General features: G+C 33.5%; 1 protein-coding gene across 30 annotated transcripts in view; it reads left to right on the top strand.

Moving 5' to 3' along the window:
- KCNMA1 (potassium calcium-activated channel subfamily M alpha 1) overlaps positions 1 to 23166 on the top strand; it is a 475240-nt gene that overhangs the window by 262654 nt on the left and 189420 nt on the right. For 26 of the 30 annotated variants that reach the window (XM_048060181.2, XM_067000564.1, XM_048060169.2 and 23 more), the window contains exons 4-5: positions 18640 to 18733; positions 22258 to 22369. In XM_048060181.2, coding sequence (XP_047916138.2) covers positions 18640 to 18733; positions 22258 to 22369 — 206 coding nt within the window. Of the gene's footprint in view, positions 1 to 5699; positions 5724 to 18639; positions 18734 to 22257; positions 22370 to 23166 lie in introns of all 30 variants that reach the window. The other 4 variants (XM_067000555.1, XM_067000548.1, XM_067000549.1 and 1 more) reach the window with 1 other exon arrangement.

The raw sequence follows: 23166 nt of genomic DNA on the forward strand, positions 1-23166 counted from the left end.
TGACAAGATTTACAGTACTGGTGACGATTGTGTGGTTAATGAGGCTTGGAGCTGATTTTCCCTGGTTAAAAAGTTAATTCTACTAGCTTCCCAGTTAATTCCATAGCTTCTACAGTGGTAGAAGTAAAAAAGTTCCTGAATTTCTATTATCCAGATTATAATCTATGGCAATTTTCAATGGTATTTTTTCAAAGTTTGGTATCCAAAAATAAGCATCTGAGTTCACTATAATAAATGGCTAAATTTACAGAAGTACTGAGCACTAAGAACTGCTGCTGAATTTAGCAGGACATGAAGGTTCAGTGCAAAGATCGTATTGCTTTGGAGTCAAATACATAAACTTCACTAGATAGTATGAGAATTTTAGTCTTAGTTTTCAGTAGATTTAGTAAAAAATAATTATAAATACTTCTAAATAGTGAAATTTTGTTTGAAGTTTTGTTGGCATGTTTGTTTTAATAAAACCATTAGCAATACTTTGTGTGAAAATGTTTATCAAGTATTTGAACTTCCTCTCCAGCTCTTATTGAACTCAGAATTTTAGGTCTGTTAGTCTGACACTTTGTTTAAAACAAACAAACAACAAAAAAACATCCTTTGGCATGTTCATCGTGAAAGCAGAAAACCCATACAAACTTTCAAACGGGTGTTTTACTTACAGGCCACTAGATTTAAGTTTCTGCAATGATGGGATAATGGGTGTGCTAACAAGCTAATCAATAATACTGTGTAAAAATATGTAATACATGTTTTTTAACTTAAGCTCTTTGATCAAGTGAAATAATTAGACATTAGAAATAATATTTGAGGATCCAACTGGTCCAAAAAGCAAAATCCTGCTAAGTCTTCCATTACACTAGTCCCTTTTAGCAGCTAATGATTATTGCAGTACATGACTACTTTTTAGAAAAGCAGATATTGAATAGAAACATTTTCATTATAGCCATCATCAGAGAGAGATTAGTATCTATCTGTTAGCATGTTTTGGCCCTTACTATATATTTACTACCTTATCTACTAGTCCACTACTTTAACTTTTCCCAGACTTCCTTGTACACTGCTGTTCCTAGTTCCCCCAATACATTTGACTTAATGTCTTCCTCTTTTTTCCTGGACAAGTACTTTTCTGATTGAAGGTGTTTTGAGTATTCTAGTAATAGTCTTTATGATATTCTCAGTCAGCAACTTAGAACCCTACTAATTTGTATTATAACGAAAACTCTTGTTTCCATGAATAGGTTGTAGCTTACAATTCTCATCTGTTCTATTTCCTTAGCTTATTCTGCCCTAAGCCCTTGACTAGTCAAGAATTTGGAAACTTGGCCATTGGGGTCAGAAGTCACTTGCTGCGTCTTGCTTTTCTCCTTGTTATCTGTAAGCTTCCAGGTCATTTCTGTGCCCTATCTTGCCAAGTGTGTTTATGCAGATATGCTCTTTCAGGAGAATGTAAAAGGATTTTATTTATTTTTAAAATTCCCTTTTGCCATGTTGACTTAAAGAAAATTATTCATCTCCTATTTCTTTCTGTTCTGTCTTTCATAAATAAAAAATGTAACACCTGCTCAGTGGTTGTGCATCTTATCCCAAATACATTCTGCAGAGCCAGAGGTTTCTGCCCTTGCTTTAACTTAACAGTCAGTAGTATTTGTACTGCTGATTCACTTGTATGGAAAACACTGATGCAAGTGTTTTAAATTGGTATTAGGCAGTTGTTTTTTTGTTTGTTTTTTAATTCCATTTCTAGTACAAGAGAAAATATAACATTGGTTTTCCCTCTAGTTTGAGTTGGCAAAGGGACCAGGAGTGTGGATAAAGTAGTGAATGCAGGGAAGACAGAGGTGTTCCTGCACAGGGAACACAGGTGAATAGGTAGTCCTTTAATCATGGAAGCCAATGTTCTTGTCCAGGAGTAACTCATTTCAGTTGAACATGGTTTCTTGGTCAGAAGGCAGCTAGGTAGTGGCTGGCGCGCTCTCTCTCTCTCTCTCTCTCTCTTTCATTTTTATTAGCCTGCATGTCAATCCTTTAACCACCTACAGATGTGAGAAAAAGGGAGGCCCTTTCAGAAATAGTTACGGCAGCGTATAAAAGCACATTATAGAGAAAATCCCTGGCAGACAGGGTCAAACTGATGTGGCCCTTTAAGGGAGCCCCTAAGAATTTTTCAGGGATGGAGATGTGGTGTCAGTCTACCTTTGTATGTGAAGGTATAACTACTAAGGACTGGTTTAATAGTCTTGTCTCAAGTCACTCTTTGCGTTGTATTCATTGGAAAGAGCTTCTTCCCTATTTCAGTATATAATTGTAACAGTAATCCTCTGTCTCTAGTGTTAAATATTAGTTCTTATACTGTCAAAGGACAAATTATTTTCTGATTTTTATACTTTGCTTTATACAGACTCAGAACTGGAATACAGATATAACATATAGACAGACAGACATCTATAATGTAGAATTTTATTCTGATATTACATAAATTGGATCTTTGTATTTTAGAAAAGGAACTGTGGAGTAAGTCTTTTTTTTTTTTTTTTTAAATTATGTACATCATTATTTCATCTCTTTAGCTTTCCATTAAACAGTTAGTGTAGTCTGTTGTAGTTTGGTAGAATAAATTCTAATTGATGAGTAAGTATCTATTTTACATTATGGAACATAGAAATAACAAATAATAATCTCCTTTGCTGGCTACTTATTTTCCAAAGCAAAAACTTCTGTGACAATGATGCTTTACAGTGATTTAATTTCTATTATACCATGTGATGTAATAAAGTTGCAATAATATTGGTTGATGGATGTTTTTTTATGTTGAGAAAACAGGTTGCTTATTGCACTATTGTTGCAAATCTTCATTTTAATCATTGGGCTTAAGTGCTTCCACCATAGGGAAAGTAGAATATCCATAGCCTGCTATTTTGTATAACATAATTTATGAGTAAGTTAATTTTCAGTTAGTCAGTGAATGTAGTGACATAGTGAAATATCAAGGAGAATATATCTTTTTTTTTTCTAGTCATTTATGTTTATTATTAAAGGAATATGTGAAATTTTGTGAGGCTCCTTATTGAAGCATTATGTACCACTTTACATAATAAATTTTTATCAGTCTCATTAATATAAATCTTCAATTTTAAATGCAATGAGTTTTAATGTTTTGTCTTTGCTTCTTTTTATACTTAGGAAAATATAGGTGAATGTCTAATTAGGTTTTTATTGTACCTCTGTTGAATTGTGATTTCACTTTAACAGCACATCTGACTAAAAGCAAGGAAATTGTGAAATGTCAGTAGAAAAACAGTACATAGAGAAAAGCAATTACTAGAAAAATATTTATACGTGTCCTAGAGTATGGAATGTGTAACATGCAATAAACTATATTTTTAGAAGTACCCAGAAGCTTTAATCATTAGGTTTCTTTAAAATATCAGTTTTTAGCTTTAGCAAATCTAAGCAAAAATAATGAAAGCAGCATGATAAAACAGTATTCTTTTTAGATTCTGGAAGCTTGCATGTATTGAAAGCAAGTAATGGCCAGGACATCAAGAGGTTAGAAAATTCCCTCTGAAATCAGAGGGAAAAATTCTTGTTGCCATAAACATTTTCTTAAGTATAAACAAAAGCAGCTAAGAATAATAAAGATTAAAGCTTGTCATTAGTTATTGAAGTTAATAATGATTGGACTGGATGTATTTCTGTTTTTAAGAGCTATGAAGCATTTAAACAAGCTATCTAGAGATCTCAAGTCTTTGTTTATGCAAGTGTTCAGAACAGATTAGACAAAAAGGCTCTGAATACAAATGAATCTTCTTTAGTGAGTAGGTAGGACCAGTTTGCTTTAAAATGTTCCTAGCAGTGCAGGATATTTTTAGTAATTTCAGTCACTGTTTAGGCAAGGCAAATATGCTTAACTCTGTGTGAATAACCCAGGTGAAATCTATGGAGTCTATAAGTAGAAATACTTATAACATTGAGATTGTAGTTTGACCATCTAATTTCTTTGCTGGGCATCATAGAATGCCTAGGGAGAAAACAAAGCTAGAATCAGATGCCCTATGTGTCAAAATAATCTTTGCCAATAGTTCATTTACTAAAGGAATTTCATGTTCAAGGAATTGAAAGCAAGCTCCAGGGCAAAATACTCCATTAATTTACTGAAAGTCAATAGCTCTGGCCATTTAGTTTCAACGTTACAGTATCCCTCATAGTGATTATAATTTTTAGTTTGCAACAGACTTGTATGAATTTTATAAACTTTGTTATGGCTTCTGGCTACACTGAAATGGAGGAAACTTCTGTTGTTATAGCTTGCTAGGAAATCGTCGGTTGATAGCTTCTCTCCACCTGAGGCACAGTGACTTTTCTAATGTGAGATTAGTTCATAGCAATGATCTGAAAACAGAAGACAATCTCATCTTGAACCTGATAAGCTGATCTCCCAAGAGTAGCTCTGGTTTAATAGCAATAGCCACTGTTCATATGCCAACACCTGCAGTGAAGATATATGTTAAACTGGAATTTAACCTGATCTTCAGTGATCCTCACATTTGTAGTTTCCATTATCTTCTGTTGAATTAGTAGCAGATACCAGTGAGTGACTAGATTGTAGAACAAAGGCAAGTTCTGTGTTCCAGCAGCGTTTTGATGACTATTTTTAGTCAATAGTATTTGAAGGCACAGGGCAACATTATGTTGTACATATATGTACATAACATATGTTGTATGTATGTATAACATACAGCGTACCTATACACCCAAGAAAACGTTCACATCTTCAGTATACAACTAAGGAAACACCTTCCTATCCTTGTTAATAGCACATAGTAGCTAAAGGTACCAGTTACGACTGTGGATTCTGTTTCTGTGAAAAGTGAGTAAAATTGATACCAAAAGCTATTGTTCTGAAATTGGAACAACAGTAGTTTCTATTGAAAAGTTTTTACAGTAAATAAAACTAGTTTTCTTGATGAAACTATTTTTGATGTTCCATGAATTACTACCCTACATAATTAGCTGTTATATGTGACAATTGCAATACAGATAGAGTGACTGCCTCTAATTAAATATAATTACGGAAAAGTGCTTGATAATCAACATGCCTATTTAAAAATATGCAACAAATCTTTCTGTAATGGAACAAACACATGGTATCATACTTTTTTTTTTTTTTCCCATCACAGTGTAGGATCTATTGTATGAGCGTTACATTAAAATAAACTAACTGATCAAATGGTTCTTTCTGACCTTGAAATCCGTTGAAGTTGTGTGGTTTAGATCCTGTACCCTGCATTGAAAATTTCACCTCTACATACCTATGCATTTATTATCTTCAGTTATTCATCAGTTACTGAACACTGTGGACCTTTTGAAATAGCCCTGTATCTCATTATGTAATCTGATATTTTATTTCAAAATACATTGAAAATTAAGGTTTTCTTTGAAAGCTCCAATGAGATTATATTGAATGAAATAACATGCTTATTAAAAAGGACAGATTAGATTTCAGACTTGTTACTGTACTTCCCCCTTCCCTTTTTTCTCCTATTCCTCATAATTTTTGTCCTTCTTCAAAAGCATCTTTTTCCCCCCGAAGAGTCATGCTGGTGCTATGTACAGTATTTTGTTTACAGTAGTGTAAATATTTCCAGCTTGTGACATCATTACTGAAATAACTCACCTCTTTCATATCAACTCTTACCTAGGAGCCGTACTGCAGACTCATTGATGTAGGTTTTTTTCTGCATGGCAGTCCAGGCCAAGCTGTGATTTCATTGCATGATGCAACTTCACCTTTTTTGGTTGTCTATGGGGTTAATTATAATCTATTCTTGTATTGCCTGTGCATGCCAACATGCTTACCCTAATGGTGTATACATTGAATGCAATCTAAGCATTAAGTGCATGAACTGGAATTAAAAGAACCCATAAAATTAGAAAGTTTGAGCAAATGTAAATTACACATGTCAATATCTTTAGTTAAGCATAGAATGAATAGGACTTAATATGTACCAGGTCTATATATTTAAAAAATCCAGCATATTAAAGTAGTTCATGGACTAGATAGACAATTGCAGTGTTATGAAGATGTGGGAAAATGGAGTGCACCAACTATCCGGTGTGACAAAGGCTGAATGATGCCAGTAGCATTCAGAAAGATAAACCTTTACCTGCTGTCAATTTTAGCAACAGGTGACAGTGACAAGAGGGAAGATTATACATAATTTTTAAAGGTCAGAATCTGGGAAGAATTTTGAAGTGCAACTTCTAAATTGAAAAATAAAATGGATTTATTTACAAAACTCCACTAAAATGAAATTTCATACAAAGAATTGTAACATTGCTCCAAGATCCTTTTAAAAAAGACATTATGACCATCCTAAGCAACCTGTTATTCATATGTTCTTACATCCTACATCAGCACAGTAGAAGATATGATTTAATGTTAATCCTATTGTTTCCTGATAAAATGATGAAACAGCACTTTGGGAAGTGACTTGAAACATTTTTTTAGTGCTATTGATCAGTGCAAACATTGAGGGTATGTTATAAAAGGTTATACTATGTGCTTCATTTTTTTTGGGGGGGGGGGGGCAGCATTAATTTACAGATTGCATATTAATATTTGATTTGGTGAATGAAAATTATGCTTAATTTTGAGGGCTAACAATAGTGAAATGTTATAATGTTTGAACAATGATCATTGTGAACATATATATATATAAAGCTAAAATATGCTTTTGGCGTTTACTTTTAAGCAAGCTAACGAAAACATGCAATATATTCAAAACAATAAACAAGAGAAATAGTTTCAAATCTACAACTGTTATATCACCATCATGTTGATACCTTGCTGCCCTAGCAATATTTTCTATTCAAGATTACCCATGATTTACTTATTTTTATTTAATTTCTAGATTCTACATAATTATATTTCATTACTTCTTTTTTTCTTATAATGGAGAACAATTCTTTTAAGACTGTAAAATTGATCAGACATATCTATAGGGCAGCATGATGCTTTTCCACCTGAAATCAGTGCGATATGGACTATTATTACACCAGTCCTTCTGATTTTCCAGTAGCTCAGCGTCTAAACCTGACTGCACATCTACGTTCCCACACACAGCAGCCTGGATAAAAAGGTGTTGGACGATATAGTGCATGTTTGAAAGCCATGCTAAGGTGGTGCTAGAAAAAAAGTGCTGCTATGTATTCATTTTGTTATATCATTGTATTCCTCTTCTTACATTGACATAAAATAGTTTTATACCAGGCTTGTGATAATTCATTTGAGCAACTGCTACAGGTGTTGGCAATACCTTATTCCATTTGTTAATGAAGGTAAAGGGACTACTAAAAAAGAATCATGTATTGCCATTCATCTAAAGGGCTTTGTCTTTGCCACTGAAAAAAGTCACTGTGGTTGAGACTGTCAGTCAGGCTCCAGGCTCGTCTCTTTGTCTGATAAGTTGAATTAGGAAAGAGTTGAGTTATTTTTTGAATTGTTTGTTTGTTTAAATTATTTATGTTCTTTTGCAAGGTAAATGTTTTGTTGTTGTTGTTGTTTTTTATTTTTATTTTTTAGCGAGTCTTTCATATGATCATCATTTTGCCTTAAGAATATGGTAATCTGCTCTTAAGACTACCAGTAAATAAGCAGGTCCCACAGTTGGAACAGCTATGATATTAAAAGTTCCAAGCAGAAAAATTTACTTGGTTGTAGTAATATCCACCTGGCAAGCAGGCGGTAGTGGAGGTCAGAAAAACCTGTGTATGTGTGCAGTACTTTGAAAATTATGTATGATAAAGAGTTTCCAGGAGTTCAGGGAGGGGAAAAAAAAAGTGATAGAAAGGGCTATCATAAATATGTATGTATTTGGGGAGTAAATGTTACCTTAACTATCGTGGAGTTGGTTTAAAGGTGAAAAATTTAAACTTACCTATACTGTGATGTTCAGGATATAGTCAAAGATATCAGATGGTTACTCTTTGTAGCTAAAAGGTTTTTGCTTCAACCCACCTTTCTGTTATTCCTAATAAAGTAGAGTAAGAATATGAATCCAGACTTCCCAGTGATAATTTATACAAATATTGTATGTATAATAATTTGGTTTGGGAGGAGCTGAGTCGCATGATCTTGTTTCATAAGAAAATTCTGGTGAGATTTGTGGCACCCAAAGCATATCTTAGGTATTAAGTTTCTAAGGTGCTTTAAGGACTGTTGTGTTGATGGGGTGGATAAGGCTAACAGGTCCTTTTGAGGAATGAGAGAGAGGAAAATCTAAAATTATTAAATGTTTGTGACTACCATGTTTTCTAGCTTTATTTATCATTATTATTATTATTATTATTATTATTTTCTATATATTTATATTATATACATTATATATAGTATATTGTATTTATATATTATATTACATATATATTATTATTATTATATTTATATATATGTCTTTGAAATATGAGACAATATATCCTGCCTTGTGTAACTGTTTATTAGGGTATTTAAAATTACAATTTAAAAAATATAGCTATAGTTGTATGATAATAATAGACTTGGGTAACAGCTGTACATGCACTAGAAAGCATGACTGAAAAAGCTGGCCCAGTGATGTAATGTCAGATTTCTACCACTTTACAGTGCTTTTGGATTTCATTGCTCATTTATGTCATTCACTGACATTAAAATCAATAGTATACCTTAGGTTCAAGCTTATAACTAATCAGTAAAAATGAGATTGTAGCCAGTTATTTTTATTAATTAAGGGAAACAGGAGGCAAATTCCAAAAAGAACAGTCAGATTAATGAACTGTAAATATTTTAAGGCTTCACATCATCTGGTACTCTTGTCATTTTCCAGACTGGATAGCTGAATTTAGGCTGTAATTTTCTTAGGAAAAGATTAGAGGTGTTTTTTTTTTTGTTTTTTTGTTTTTTTTTGTTTTTTGTTTTTTACTTACAGTACATAACAAGGAAGAAGCGTATGGAAACAATCCTCAAAATTATCTGGAGGAATCTAATGTTTGTTATGTATCAAGCAGAAAATCAAAACTCAGTTTTATGTTGATATACAAAAGCAAAATGATTAATAGTCTCCATGTGGAGTAGGTCAAGCAGAAGTATGTTCTCATTTTTGAAGATTGTACGTGTTTCTTTGAAGAGTGCAGCCAGATGAGGAAGACTTAAAAGCTGGACAGCACCATCAACAGAGTAGAAAGACAAAAAGCACTGAGATGGAGGAGTAGTTCAAGCTAGATACCAGTGGTGATGGTTGGATGTTGAAAACTTCAGTCTTGAGTGTTCATAGCACGTGTGGAAAGCATCTCTGGGTAGCTTCAGAACACAGCAGCTGCAAAACAGAATCATGTGAAATAGAGCAAAATCTCAGAAAGTCACCTGCTCCTCCTTCTGCTGGAATGTCAGGTGCCTCTACATATATTTATTCCAACAGGCTCTTAGCTAAGAGTTCAGTTGTTTTCAGGCCCTCTCCTCTCCTCTTCCTTTCTGTAGGAAATGTTAGAAATTTCACATATGTGGATCATTGTGTTGATATGTAAAAACGTTGCTCTGTAGAAATCATTTAGAAATATCCAAGGGACTGTAAGTAGCCCATAAATCCCTGTGTGAAAAGTACTATTTGGCACTGTTTTAAAAAACCTTTGAGATTCTCTGTTCTCCCTAAAGAATTTATTTTATTGTTTAGCCACATGTTTTAACTGAAAAGGTTTTATGCCTCTGGTATATTTCTGGCTAACTTAACTAGATTCCATTTGTTCAATTCAGTGGGAACATGGAGAAGGGATTATTATGATTCTAGAAGCATCATATAAAATGTTTGCATTTTCATGTCGCCAATTATTTTCTGTTTTCTGGAGTAAACAGCTACAACTTACTATTCCTTGCCAGACTTTGATAAAGAATATTAAATAGCATCTCTATATTAAATCATATAATCAGAACAGAAGCAATAGAAAGGTGTCTAATTACAGAGTAGAAACATGCAAGATGGCCAACTTCAGTAAATAGGGTACGCAATTTAACAGAATTACCATAGCAGAGAGAACTGAAGAGACTTAATAAATATTGTCAAAAAGGTTAATAATAAAATGTTAGTTGAAACACTATACTGGAAGTTTTCTCTTTATTATCCCAGTAGTTTCATACAAAAAAAAAAAACTTTAATTAAAAATGTAATCCCTGGAATTGTTGCTCCATCATTCTTTTATAATTGGGTTTTCATCAGTGAGATTGTTTTGTCAAGGTAATGTAAGAACATTTTCAATTGCCAGTGTTCTCAGCTTTTGGTAAACAATTAGTAAATCTAATGCAATGTAAAATACTACCTACGTAGCTATGTGGTTCTCAGGCAAAGCTCTTCAGATGCAGATATCTTGAGCAGGGTTGAGAACTTATTGGAGTATTTTGCAAAAAAGTGTGTACACCTTAAAGAACATGCAAGGTTATGGAGATTGACACTGGGCTTTTTACTTATGCTTGTTTTAGCACTCGCTTTCTGAAACTTTAGCTGTACCGCAGGGATCTTCCTTTAGCTTTTGTTTTTGCAAGTCAGTAATTAGAGAAGACATATGCTGTAAGCAGTACTCAATGTACATTCTGATGGTATTAGGAAATATGCTGTTTTTAGAGTGAGAAATTTAATGTTCTGTAGTTCCCAGTAATTAAATATAAAAATAAGAAAAAAAGTTTCCTGTAGTCATACTTCTTTACAATTTTAGAGTAGGGGCTGAGGAAGGTAAGAGTTTGATTTTGCTTGAGTTTTGTGGTAGGCCGCCTTATATTTTACAAGGCCAGCCAACAAAAATGTACTTAAAATTCATGGAAAACTTGAATAAGAAAGATGAAGTCTGGGAGGCAGTTATACTGGGAAGTAGTTTTTCAACCAGGAAAGACATGAGATTGCAGAATATCATGGTCATATTTAGAGAAGCACAAGTATTAAATTATTTGCCTTATTCCTTATTTACATCTTTTTCACAACACAGACAGCCCCACAGAAACACAACAATTACATCACCACTGATTTTTACCAAGTTGTATTAGTTCACTTAGATAAAGTAAGCACTAGCAAAGTTACTTACTTCTGTCATTAGATATGTTGTCAATTACGAATAACTCTTTAAAAGTCAGAGTTATGCTAGGGAAAATCTGAAGCATCTGAGATGGGTTAGTATACTTCTGGTTCTGCAGTTGTAGCAACTTCATTTCACTCTTCATACATGGATGTGACAAAAATTAAAATTAGTAGTCTCTGTCTTTCCAACCAGAAGTCCTTCTCTGTCTCTCTTTCTAAACTAAATTATTTTTGCATAAGAGACGCTCAAATTGCAGCCTCTTATTCTGTTTTGTGATGCGTGCTTGTTTTCTTATGTGAAAATTATTTTGTAACAATTTGTCTTGTGGAATTTGACTGAAGAAAAAATCTCCGTGACTGGATTCTAATTGCTAAGTTTCAACAACCTCTATTCAGTTGCATAGCCATTTTTTTCTGCTAGTTGGAAGAAGCTTAATTTTCTTTATGAACATGTCAGCAAGCATTCACCATGAAACTAATACCGTTAAAAAAAAAAAAAAGGGTTTGAATCTGTCAAAATTATATTTTAATATAAATATATTCTTATATATAGAACGAACATTTAGAGAAAAAATATTCCTCTTTATCATGAGACAGAAAAGTAAATGAATTATAAGGAAAAACAGTATGTCTCTAACAGTGGTTCTCAGAAAAATCTTTACTAAATGATTCTGTTGTACCAGTTTATTACTGGTTGATCTGTTTTTGCTGTTGCTTATTACTTCTGATGGTGTACTTTTTGGAAAAAAAGGTTGAAGAAACTTTTTAATTTTACCCCAAATTAGTCTAAAATTTGTCAAGGTTTCCCTGTGGGCTAGGGACATAATAGAGGAGTACTTAATTGTAGAAAGTATCTGTAGAGCAGAGGGGTCATGATGCATTTTTTAAGTTAGATTAGCACTAGAAGGGCAATATTGTAGTGCCAGCTTATGATCTATCACACGTTAAAAATTAAGAGAAAATGCTGTGATAGAAAGGTAAAGGTAAATAAGGACAGTTACTTGCATTGCTCCTGCTTTTGTGTGTGCATGTGTACACGCGTTTGTGAGAAAAGCAGTTTTCTTTACATGCTTACAATTTTATAAACTAAGCAAATGTCTCAGAAATCTTGCAAGATAGCTTTATTTCACATTATTTGGCATTTCATCTTTTATCTTGATCAAATTTATATTTTGAAAATTTGTTTTAAAATTGAACAAAGAAGATGATGCGTAATTCTAAGACATGGTTTATAGTGTCTATGAGCCTAAGGTCAGTAACACATTTTGAAAAGGAATATGAAAGAGATGCATGTGGAAGCGAAGTAAGGAGTCCACTTCACATATAGAAAAGGCAGGAATGGAGGTGAAAACAAAGAAAAGTGTGGATTAATTCAAGAAAATTTGATTGCATACTGAAATTGTGGAGTTTTTAAGACTGGGAATCATGGTTTAATTCATTATGCAGAGGTCAGTTGGAACAGATAATGTGAAAAAGACACTTGTCGAAGTCCTAAGAAAATATACAGGAATGTTTGTCTGAAGTTTTCAGAAGGAACAGGAGGAGAAAGTAATAGGCAATACGGAGTTTAGACATGGAGAAGCTACAATAAATGAAGGTGAACGACAACCAAGCACAGTCAGCATCTTATGAGTACAAAAACAGAAGCTCCAAGATTTGACACAGAAATGGCTGGGAGCAGAAAGTTCTCTGCGTATGTGTGTGCATAGGAGAAACAGAGTTAACTTTAGAAGTAGGAGGTTAAGTGATCAAAAATAATTGTAATATATTATTACCATTGACAAGAAGGTATAGGAAATTGTTACAGCATTAACCTTGACTTAGGGGATAATTGTCAATAAAATTCAGTAAGAAAGGGATTGTTACTCCTTCACTTACTACCTTCAGGTACGCAGAACTTAGAAAATATCGGTAACAAAGAATGTAATGGGCCTATGGACTTTTATGGATCCTCAGTCCTAGGGGTGTGACAGCAGATTACATTGCATTTCTGCTCGGGGTAAAGTTAGTTCTTGCCTTCACTAAGGCATTTTTCTGATCCAGCTGACTGCTCTTCTCTCTTGGGGAGGGAATGCTTAAGTTTTCCTGGATATCTTTCAGTACTAAATCAAAATGCTAGCAGCAAAGCTTCCCTGTTGGTAGATGACATCATGTCAAGTGAGAGTGAAGTAATTTAGAAGACATTTTCCATCAAACAAATGATGAGCTTATTGATGTTATAATTCAAAGAAAGGCCTTATAAACTGAATTGCTTATCAAGCTTTCTTACAATTAGAAGGTAACATGAATTGCAAGAAAATACTTTTTCTTTCTGTTACCTTAACTTGGTTAATAAATGAAAGCCATTGAACTAAGAGAGGAAAAACTGTTACGCTCTTTGTCACTCTGTGAGATCTTAGACAACTTCAATTCTTATTTAGTCTCACTGATGTACTATAATTATGATATTTATTTCACAGGGATGACGCTTGCTAGGCATCCATCTATCCTTAGAATTTTGCTATATGTTCATACCAGTTTCTGTAAATAATATTTTAACTTTTCATTCCCTTCTGAGTAGTACAACTAAACCAGAGTAAAAGGAATAGAAAGTATTCTGCACCGAATGAACATTGCTTATACTAAATGATACATCTTTTCCTATAGTTTAGTCCTAGTACTATGTCACTGAAACAAGAAGTTAATCACAACACCCATAATTTTCCATTCCTTGTACTGTTAAGAATATATATTAAAGGGGTGCAAAGGAACATTGTTGTATCAAATTTGTGACTTTTTTTTTTTAAACTCTAAATCTTGTAGCACTGGGTTTGTTCTATAAATAAATTTGAAGGAATGTGGAATTATAGGGGAGCTTTCACTGAAAGTAATTGAGAAAAAAAGGTGATTTCAGACAAAATTATGAACAAATAATTTATATATTCAATTGATAAGTATTAATTGCATTCAATTTAAATTTGAAAATGGCAAGTGAGTGGAATGTCTTTAAAATATATGATACTAAAGAGATTCTAAATATTGAGTGGTTTCTCTCATCTATTTATTTGTGTTGGTTATATTTTAGCCACATCTACTGATATTTCCTGACAAAACCATCCCTTGATCTTAAAATTCACTGTCACCGGACATTCCTTCTGATAGAAAATTAACATTGTACCATATTTTCATATAATGGTCTACTGTGCAACTTAATTTGAAATTTATTTCTTCTTAGTATCAGATCGTGTTATTTCTTTCTGTGGTATGTTGAGGTTGTAATGACTTTTTTTTTTTAGTTCCAAATTTTTCAATTTTACATTTCATTTAATTAACATTATTCATTATATTTTAGCTTATCTAATTTCAATAATGGATTTAACTTTTCCTCCACCATTATTCACAAGACAAATTTGCTTCCAAAAATTAAGATCTTAAATTAGGACGTTTTCTCTCAATTTCTAAATATTCAATAACTTCTTAAAGTTCCAAATTTATATAAGCTGTAGTGCAATATTAACATTAGTAATTTCCTAGTTACAGCACAAATCATTTTCCTTTATGGACTTCTATGTGTCTTTGCAAAGCACTTTTTTTCTTCAGAATGCTTGATAATTTGTAACCAGAATAATTTGACTTAGAATTAACCTCTTTTATTTCAGTGTGTAACTACTTGCACCTAGATTAAAAACTGGCACTTATGCTAGGCTTGCAGGCCTTGTCATTAAAAAAAAAAAAAAAAGAAAAAGAAAGAGAGAGAGAGACAAAAAACATTAAGAATAGATGGACATGATGTGTCAAAACCAGAATAGTCCACTTTGTTTCACCAAAAAAATAGAGATGGAAATTACATATTGAGTAGTTACTTAAAGTACTGAGTTGGGTAGGCACAACATTCTCCATTGCGGTGGAGAAATTTTCATGTAAAATCATCCAGGTAGATGTCACTATGATGGCAAAACTGGTGTAAAGTCTGAATGAATGTGGAATTCCTTCCCTTTGCTTCTGTCATAATGGCATAATGACAATGGTTGCAGTGTGACACGGACTGATATATCATGCCTTATTGATAGAAGCTGCACAGCCCATTTTTAACTGCAGCTCAAAGCCCTGTCAGCTTTACTTCTTGTCAACATTTAGCTCCATCTGTGTAAAGTTAATTTTCTTACTCATGTAGTCATTCCTGCTTAGTGAATGAATTTATGCTTATAATGCCTCTATAACTGGGCTTTGTAAGTGCTACTGTTGCTGTAAAAATGCTGTAATAATAAACAGAACAAGTAAATAAAGGTAACGTGAAACTGAAATGAGTAGTAGTGTTGAAAGAGCATGAGAGGAAGGAAGAAAATTAACAGAGGATAACCCATACCTGGCAAATAAGTAAGGCTCTGTCTTTACTGCAGATTAGGCAAATTAAGCCCACTTTTATCTCTATATGCAATTTATATTGAATGGTAGCATGGAGCATAGAGTGGCAGCAAATAATTTGATATAAACATTGAGATTAATAAAGCCACCAGCCTCAAATCAGGCATCCTTTATGGGATATAGTTTATTACATACAGAGATGTTAGGGCAAAGGGATATTATAGTGCTTCATAGATTATCAACAGGATATCCCTACGATAAATCAAATAAAATTGGTGCTATGGCTTTTTCTTTGGAAAAGACAAGAAGTCATCTCTTTCAAAGGTGATACCTTTGATGGCCTAAAAGGGTGAAATCCCAAGGAAAAGCCATCTGATTTTAGTGCAAAATAGGGAACACGTTATTTGCCCTGGAGATCCTAGCAATATATTGCCTGGGAGCGTAAGAACTATAGCACTTATGGTTTGGGAAAACTTGGTGCAAGGGAAGTTTCAAAATGGCTTCCTTTCTGCAGCAGGCTGAATTCTGCAATGATAAAGCTTAGTGGTCTTCTTTTTTTTTTTTTTTTTCTCTCAGCCCAGATGCAAGCTACAGATGAAACTGAAAAATCCAAACTGAGTAATATCACCAAAATATAACTTGCAGTACAAAATGTTATATGTCCTGTGTATAAGTAATCATTTATTTAGCCTTAGTGATGTGCCTTTCTGATGTAATCTTCGTTTAAAATAAAGAGGACCATAGAATCATAGAATTTTTCAGGTTGGCAAAGACCTCTAAGATCATCTAGTCCAACCTTTAGCCTAGTACTGAAGTCCATCACTAAACCATGCTACTAAATTCTACATCTACACATTTCTGAAAGACCTCCAGGGATGGCAAATCAAACACTTGTCTGGGCAGCCTGTTCTAGTGCTGCACAACTCCTTCAGTAAATAAATTTCTCCTAATATCCAACCTAAATTAACCTAGGATAATTTAACCTCGTTTAGGTAAACTAACCTAGGTGCTAGATTTGTGATTGTTTTATAGATGGATAATTTAGAAATTGAAAAAGAGGGATGATCTCTGAAATGAAGGATGTTTTACAGAGCGAGAACTAGCAGTAAGAGTAGCTTAAAAAGGGCTACTGATAAACAGCAGTCCCAAATCAGGATTATGATTCACTGTTACATACCGCTAAGTATTTTGCAAAGACGACGACAATGTATTAGAAAATTTTTCAGATCTTGCAGGTTTTTGTAAAGGACAATAGTACAAAAGGAGAGCAGTTAGCTGCAACCTTAGCTGACCTTATTTAACATTTATGACAAGTACCAAATCACTGTGGAGAGGAAGATAATGAAGCTATCTTTATCCTAGTTGTATTTGTGCAATTTCATTAGTTTCAGTGAATGCCTGCAGCTTTTACAGAAACTTAACCTGGAATCAGGGGTCTCAGCCTCTGGGTTGGTACAGGATTTTTCATTCTGCTTCTGTGGCATTTTCTGTGGTTTCTGTTGATAGGGTGCATAAGATGATAGCGATCTTATTTTAACAAAATGCTTTCCTCTCAGTAATGCTATACAGAAAATGAGTATGTTGGATTCTCAGATTACATTCACTCTTTTTATAGCTAAACCTGTATTTGTGAAGTACAAAATGCTATTTTCTGTCCTATATGTTAACATTTGGCTTCTCTTAACTTCTGCCTGCTTTTCTAAATCAGTTTTATTTGATCTATACCAGAAATGTTTCATAACTTCAATGTCTTTATAAATAGCTTTTTTTTTTAATATATTTTAAAATAAAATTTTAATATAATTTCCTGTATCACTGAAGTTTCTTAAAATATAAAGCTATTGTACATCAAGAAGAATTTTGCTGTATGCATTCATGCATCTAAAGCCAAGAGAGGGCATGCTGTATTTAACTTGTTTTGATCTGTGATGTATACGAGGAATGGAAAATTTGGCTGCATGTGTAATGACCTGGTAGCCCGGGTAATTTCCTTTATGCCTTAAATTAGGTAATGGACATTCATAATGCATAGAATCTTGCTTGTTGAGCAGTCTAGCATTATATTTGCAGAGCTGCAGCTATATGAACTGGTATTACAGTCACATTCAGTGATCTATTCGACCTGGGAAGCCAAAGAATTTCTTCGTTCCTGAAAGAATGTTTTCAGGGGTCCCAAATGATCTACATTTTAGTTTTCTACTTTATTAGTCATTGTGAATACATGATCATTTGCAATATATGTGTATATATATGTATATATAGTGGGACATTATATATACGTAGTATATACATCAGCATATATTGGGACATGACTTTCACTGCAGTCTGTGAATTCAACACTGTTCTGTGGCTTCACCAACCTGTTTTACAAAACTCACAAATAAATCACTAATCACACTCATGGAAGTTATCTCCTTCCTTAGATTAAAGTATGTTTATGAACTACCAGTTTGTATAGAGTATGCTTTGGACTTGTCCCACTGTTAAATAAAGCATAATATAGTAAGCTAGAATTTGCAATGGCTGCCTGACACACAGGAAGGTATTTAATTAACCTGCATGCAGAATTAACCCTTAGAGTACTGCTTCAAATTTCTCAACTTATTTTGTTGTTTAATTTTACCAGAGGGCTATGCTGCTTTTCTACTCAGCTCATAGTACTGTCATCAAGTACATAAGTAGCAAAACAAACAAACAAAACCAAACAAACCCAAAACTTACTGTAAGCAAGGGATTCTACAAAAATAAGTGCCTCAGGTTGCTAATGGGTAATGTATTTCTAAGCAACTTTTTTTTAAGGTTTTATGTTACAATAAAAATTAAATTAAAAACATGTAATATTTCACTGTAGCTGTGTGCCTGTTATGTTTGTTCCTTAAGTCTACTAGGTACGTTCCTATAGAAAGAAGTCAGTTCTTTAAGGGTTAATGTGGGGTTAAGGAATCCTGGGTTATTTTCCTGCTTGTCTTTTATTAAAGGTATCTGCATGTTAATTTTCAGATATTACCTGAACATGTAAATATTAAGACTGTATGAATGACTAACTGAATGAATGAAATAATTCATTTGAAATGCTTGCTTGTATCTTGTAAACAGCTGGAAAAATAGAGATTTGATCAAGCTTTTAAATGAAATGCATAAAATTCTCACCAGATTAGAAACTCATATACTGACAATTTACTTTCATTTTTTTTCTTCCAAATAGCCCGATAGAGTCCTGCCAGAATTTCTACAAAGATTTCACGTTACAGATCGACATGGCTTTCAATGTGTTCTTCCTACTCTACTTCGGCTTGCGTGTAAGTAGTGTGTCTTTGATAACATGCATCAGAGAGGGAATATAAATATTAGATAGGAAACTCTTTGAAGACAGACTGACTTTACAATGACTGAACAAAATTAAGCCAAGCTCTAAAATGTATGAGCAAAGCTTTTGGTTGAGAATATTTAAGAAGTAAGGATAAGTGTATAGGATAACTAAGGAAACCCATAGTTTATAAGCTTAAACTGTCTGTTCCAGTATATTCTAGTATGACAGAAAGTGAAAATTATTATAGGTCAGTGCTGGTCAGTAAAGTCAAAAGTAGTTTCAGTGTTCTCAGTGAGTGTGAATACTTGAATTATTCTTGTGCTGTAAAATCTGTCTTTGGCATTTGGAGATGAGATAACAGCTGCTACAGCTGCTATAATCAGTTTTTATCAACATCCATTTTCCCAGACTGCTAATGAATACTTTGCAGAATTGTAAAATACCAGCCAATGTGCTGAAAAATATATCAGTAAAGTATCCTTTTCACTTTCTGAAAATCCACTAATGCAGTTTCAGAGTCTAAAATTTTGTACTTCTGAAACGAGCATTTAAAAAAAAAAGGACAGTAATATCTGCAATTCAAGTGTTTCCATGTTTCCTTTTTCCCTTCCTTCTTTCCTACCTCCTATGTCTTCAGGACATTGAGATATGCTTTGAGGTTAACTGGTGGTTGATAACTGGAAAATAGGGGGAAACAAGGCATAAAACATAGCAGAACTATGATGGAAACTTTATAAGAGCAGAAAGCTTGCCAGATTGGCCTTTAAATTTCATACAAACATTGTCTCACGATTTTCCTTTGCCCATTTTTCTTCCAAATCACAGGAGCTCATTTTTCTTTGTCACAGTGGCAGTTTAGCTCCTCCTATTTCTCTTCTGACCAATTTAACCAACTTTTTCTGGTGCTTCAGTGAGTAAGTCTGTTGCACATCTAGGTTATTTCATTACCCAGACTAAATGCAGCGTCTATCCTTCAGTTAAACAGATAAATTCATTCAGTATTTAAACTACTATATATGTATTCTAAGCTGCATTTAAAAAAACGTATATAATAACCTCTAATTATTCAGCATCTCAGGAGCTTTTGTAGATGTCCACAAGGCCTTCAGTATAGGTTGACTTTTTGACACAGCAGATTCGATGCATGATACATATGAACTTTCAAGAACCCTGTATTTAGAAGTATCCAGATACTTTTTGAAGTTTGTGTTGGTGATAAGGTTGTATGTTCTTACTAAGATAATTAAAATTACATATTGTCTACTTAAAGCAGTAATTTAGGCTACATTATCACGAAACAGAGCACAATAGGAGAGAATATATTGATGTTAATACTTGCACACTCTATGTTTTTTTTGAAAAGGAGAGTGTCATTTACTCTTTCTATTCTCATTCTGTGGACTGAACACACTTTACTATTTGCATTATGTGAGATGTGCTGCTAGAAAATTTTTCATTTTTAGTTTGAACCAACACAAATTTTTGTGTTATCCAAAAGTGCTTTGTGATGCAAGCCAAAGTATGGTAAGCGGGGATAATAAAGATTCACTTAAATTATATTCCTTATCTAAGTTAAAATGCTCGTACAGGTGCAACTTTGTTTCTCTAGGAGTCCTGCTGGCCTAAGCAAGAGTTCCTGAGGAAAAGGTGATACTCAACTTTAGATGCAAGAATTGGGTCAATAATGATTTTGCTAGCTATGTAACAAGCATCTCATACCTTTAGCTACTTTATTTTTTTCTGTTAAATATCTCCTGTGAGGACTCACTGGCAAATTAAAACATTTGAAGAAATATTTAAAATCTCATCCTTTTCCGTCTGTTTTCCCTGAAATGATGTCACAACTCAAAATCATATAAATATTACCATAACTTCAGTTCTACAAGACATTCAAACACACATCCATTTAAAAATTGTTGTTAGCTAGTGTCCAAATATGGGACAACTCAGAAGTCTGCAAACTGCTGACTAAGCCCAAATTGCATGACTTAGCAGATAATCAAGCAATATGGTCTGACAGAGAATGGAAGCAATTGAGTACGGAATGCTTATTTGGAAGACAGAATTGTGTTCATTCTTCTAGAATAGCATGTTAACACTTTAAGCATGGTAAGGGTTTCTTCCGTAATGAAATGTGCTTTTGTTAGTTTCTAAATGAATACCTATTCAAATACTTCCATAGAAAAGTATGAGTGGCCTTTATGGAAAAGCCCTATGGGAAGATAAAATGCTGATCCAGATACATGTTGTGAATTAAGAAAATATCAATCTGGGATCTTGAAAAACTTTGAGTTCCAAATATTCTGACTACTTTTAAATTCAACAGAGGGGAAATGAAAGATTTTGCTGAAACTGGTTATTTTTTGCTCAGTTTTCATGCTGAAAGTTTGATTAATTGAATAATACACAACAACAAAATGTCAATACATTTTCATTTTTAACTCTTCTCCGAGGCAAGTTCTGTTCTATTGTTTGTTTTCTTTTTAAGTATGACTTTAACATTCTTGACATCAGTAGAATCCATTTTCCAGTATTTTATCTAGGATTCTAACAAAGTTGGTATGCACCATAAACATTTACTGTTAAAGTTTTAATGTAACTGTAGAAAAGGAGAAAGCTAATCAGATGGAATACCAGTACACGCTTTGAAAGAAAGACAATGGATGTTGTCTCTAACTCAGAAAATACAAGTATTGTTTTAAAATATATTAGATCGAGTTTTATGTCTTACCTGAGTAATACTGCTCCATTATATATCTCCATTATGTGCTAAAATTTTGTATTTATATGTATAGTATTTATACAAAGCTTATGTTTTAATCATTACTTGAATGTGAATAGTTGTTTAACCTTGTTTAAACAAGCAAGCATAAATAAGCAAGTTCAAACTATGATGTCTGACTTCTGAGTTTCCTAGATTCCCTAGAGTGATTTCATAGTAAGCAGAGAGAAAGGACCTCTTCCACAGCACAGTTCACAGGACTGAAGTCTGGTTGCTATCCTGAATTATTCCTTGTAGGGCTCAGCCTGGTGATTAGCTCTCTCTATAGGATGACAATTGGATCTTTGTAAGCTATCATGTATTTAGAAATCTGTGAACAGCAAATACATGATGGGACTACTACCAACATGTTTGGAGTGCTAGAGCAAAGGTGATATAATTTGAAATATTTTATACTTACCTACACTTTTCTTATATTACTGATACACTGTTAATGAATGTGGAAGAAACAGGTTTTTTACCACAGATCTTGCACCCCATCGCATCAATTTTCTGCTTCTTTAGTTAGAAGAAGAAACTTCACTTTAATCTCAGTGTGGTTATGAAGCAATGCACAATACAGACTTGCTCTAAGTGATGCCATTTGTCTTGTCTGGGCTGACCTAAAAACATCAGTTACTTCTACACTAACTATGGAATCTAATATTTTAGAATGGAACATATTGCACCCACTTGCAATCACCATGAGTATAACCTGATTCTTCTCTCTCTCCCCCTCTTTTTTTTTGCAGTTCATAGCAGCCAATGACAAGCTATGGTTTTGGCTAGAAGTTAACTCAGTAGTAGATTTCTTCACGGTCCCTCCAGTGTTTGTGTCAGTATATTTAAACAGAAGTTGGCTTGGTGAGTAAAATGTTTTTTCCTTTTAATAGCTGTTATAAAAATAAAGCTGCTATAAAAACAGCTTGACATATTTTGATAGAGGATACCTTCATCTTGTGGCATCATGGAAGCAGAAGAACAGTACCAAAATTATTCTTGCAGTTAATTTGCTATTTCAGCAGACAGGTGGGTTATGTTAGAAAAAGCACTTATTAAGTTCATTTTGTTCTCGATTGACTAATATAATCTCCTACTGCAAGTTGTGGTGAGGTCCAGCTTGAGAATACTAACGTGAGGCTGCTTTTACAAAAAATGGGAATTTAGTGTAATTGTCACAGTTTACAATCTGATCCAGACCATTATTTACTTAACTCTATTGTCATTAGTCATTTTCAACAATGAGATCAGCAAGTTCTGTTCACATTTTACACCAATATAGCTAAATTTTAAATCAATCGAAGCAATACATTTGGGTAGACATTACCAAGTTTAACCTTTGTATAGGAAAGACCACTAGGAATTCAACAGAAAAAAATATGTCACACGTCAAAAGGATCGCAAAAAGAAACAGAGAAGAAAAAAATCAATTAAAAAAAGAACACATCATTTGCATGTTAAGTTTCTTGTAACTAGAAAGGAATATGCACTTGGTATGTAAAACGAGGGTCGAAATTTGGGAGTTTTTATTTGGGGACAACATATGGAACCTTAACATTTTTCAGTTCAGTTTTCTACAAATACAAGCAGTCATTGTCACACAAACCAAAGGGAGTGGTCTACTGGAATGTTTCACTCAGAAAGGAAAATAAAACAGACTA

Source organism: Anser cygnoides, chromosome 7 (assembly GCF_040182565.1).
Source record: "Anser cygnoides isolate HZ-2024a breed goose chromosome 7, Taihu_goose_T2T_genome, whole genome shotgun sequence".
Lineage (NCBI taxonomy): Eukaryota > Metazoa > Chordata > Aves > Anseriformes > Anatidae > Anser > Anser cygnoides.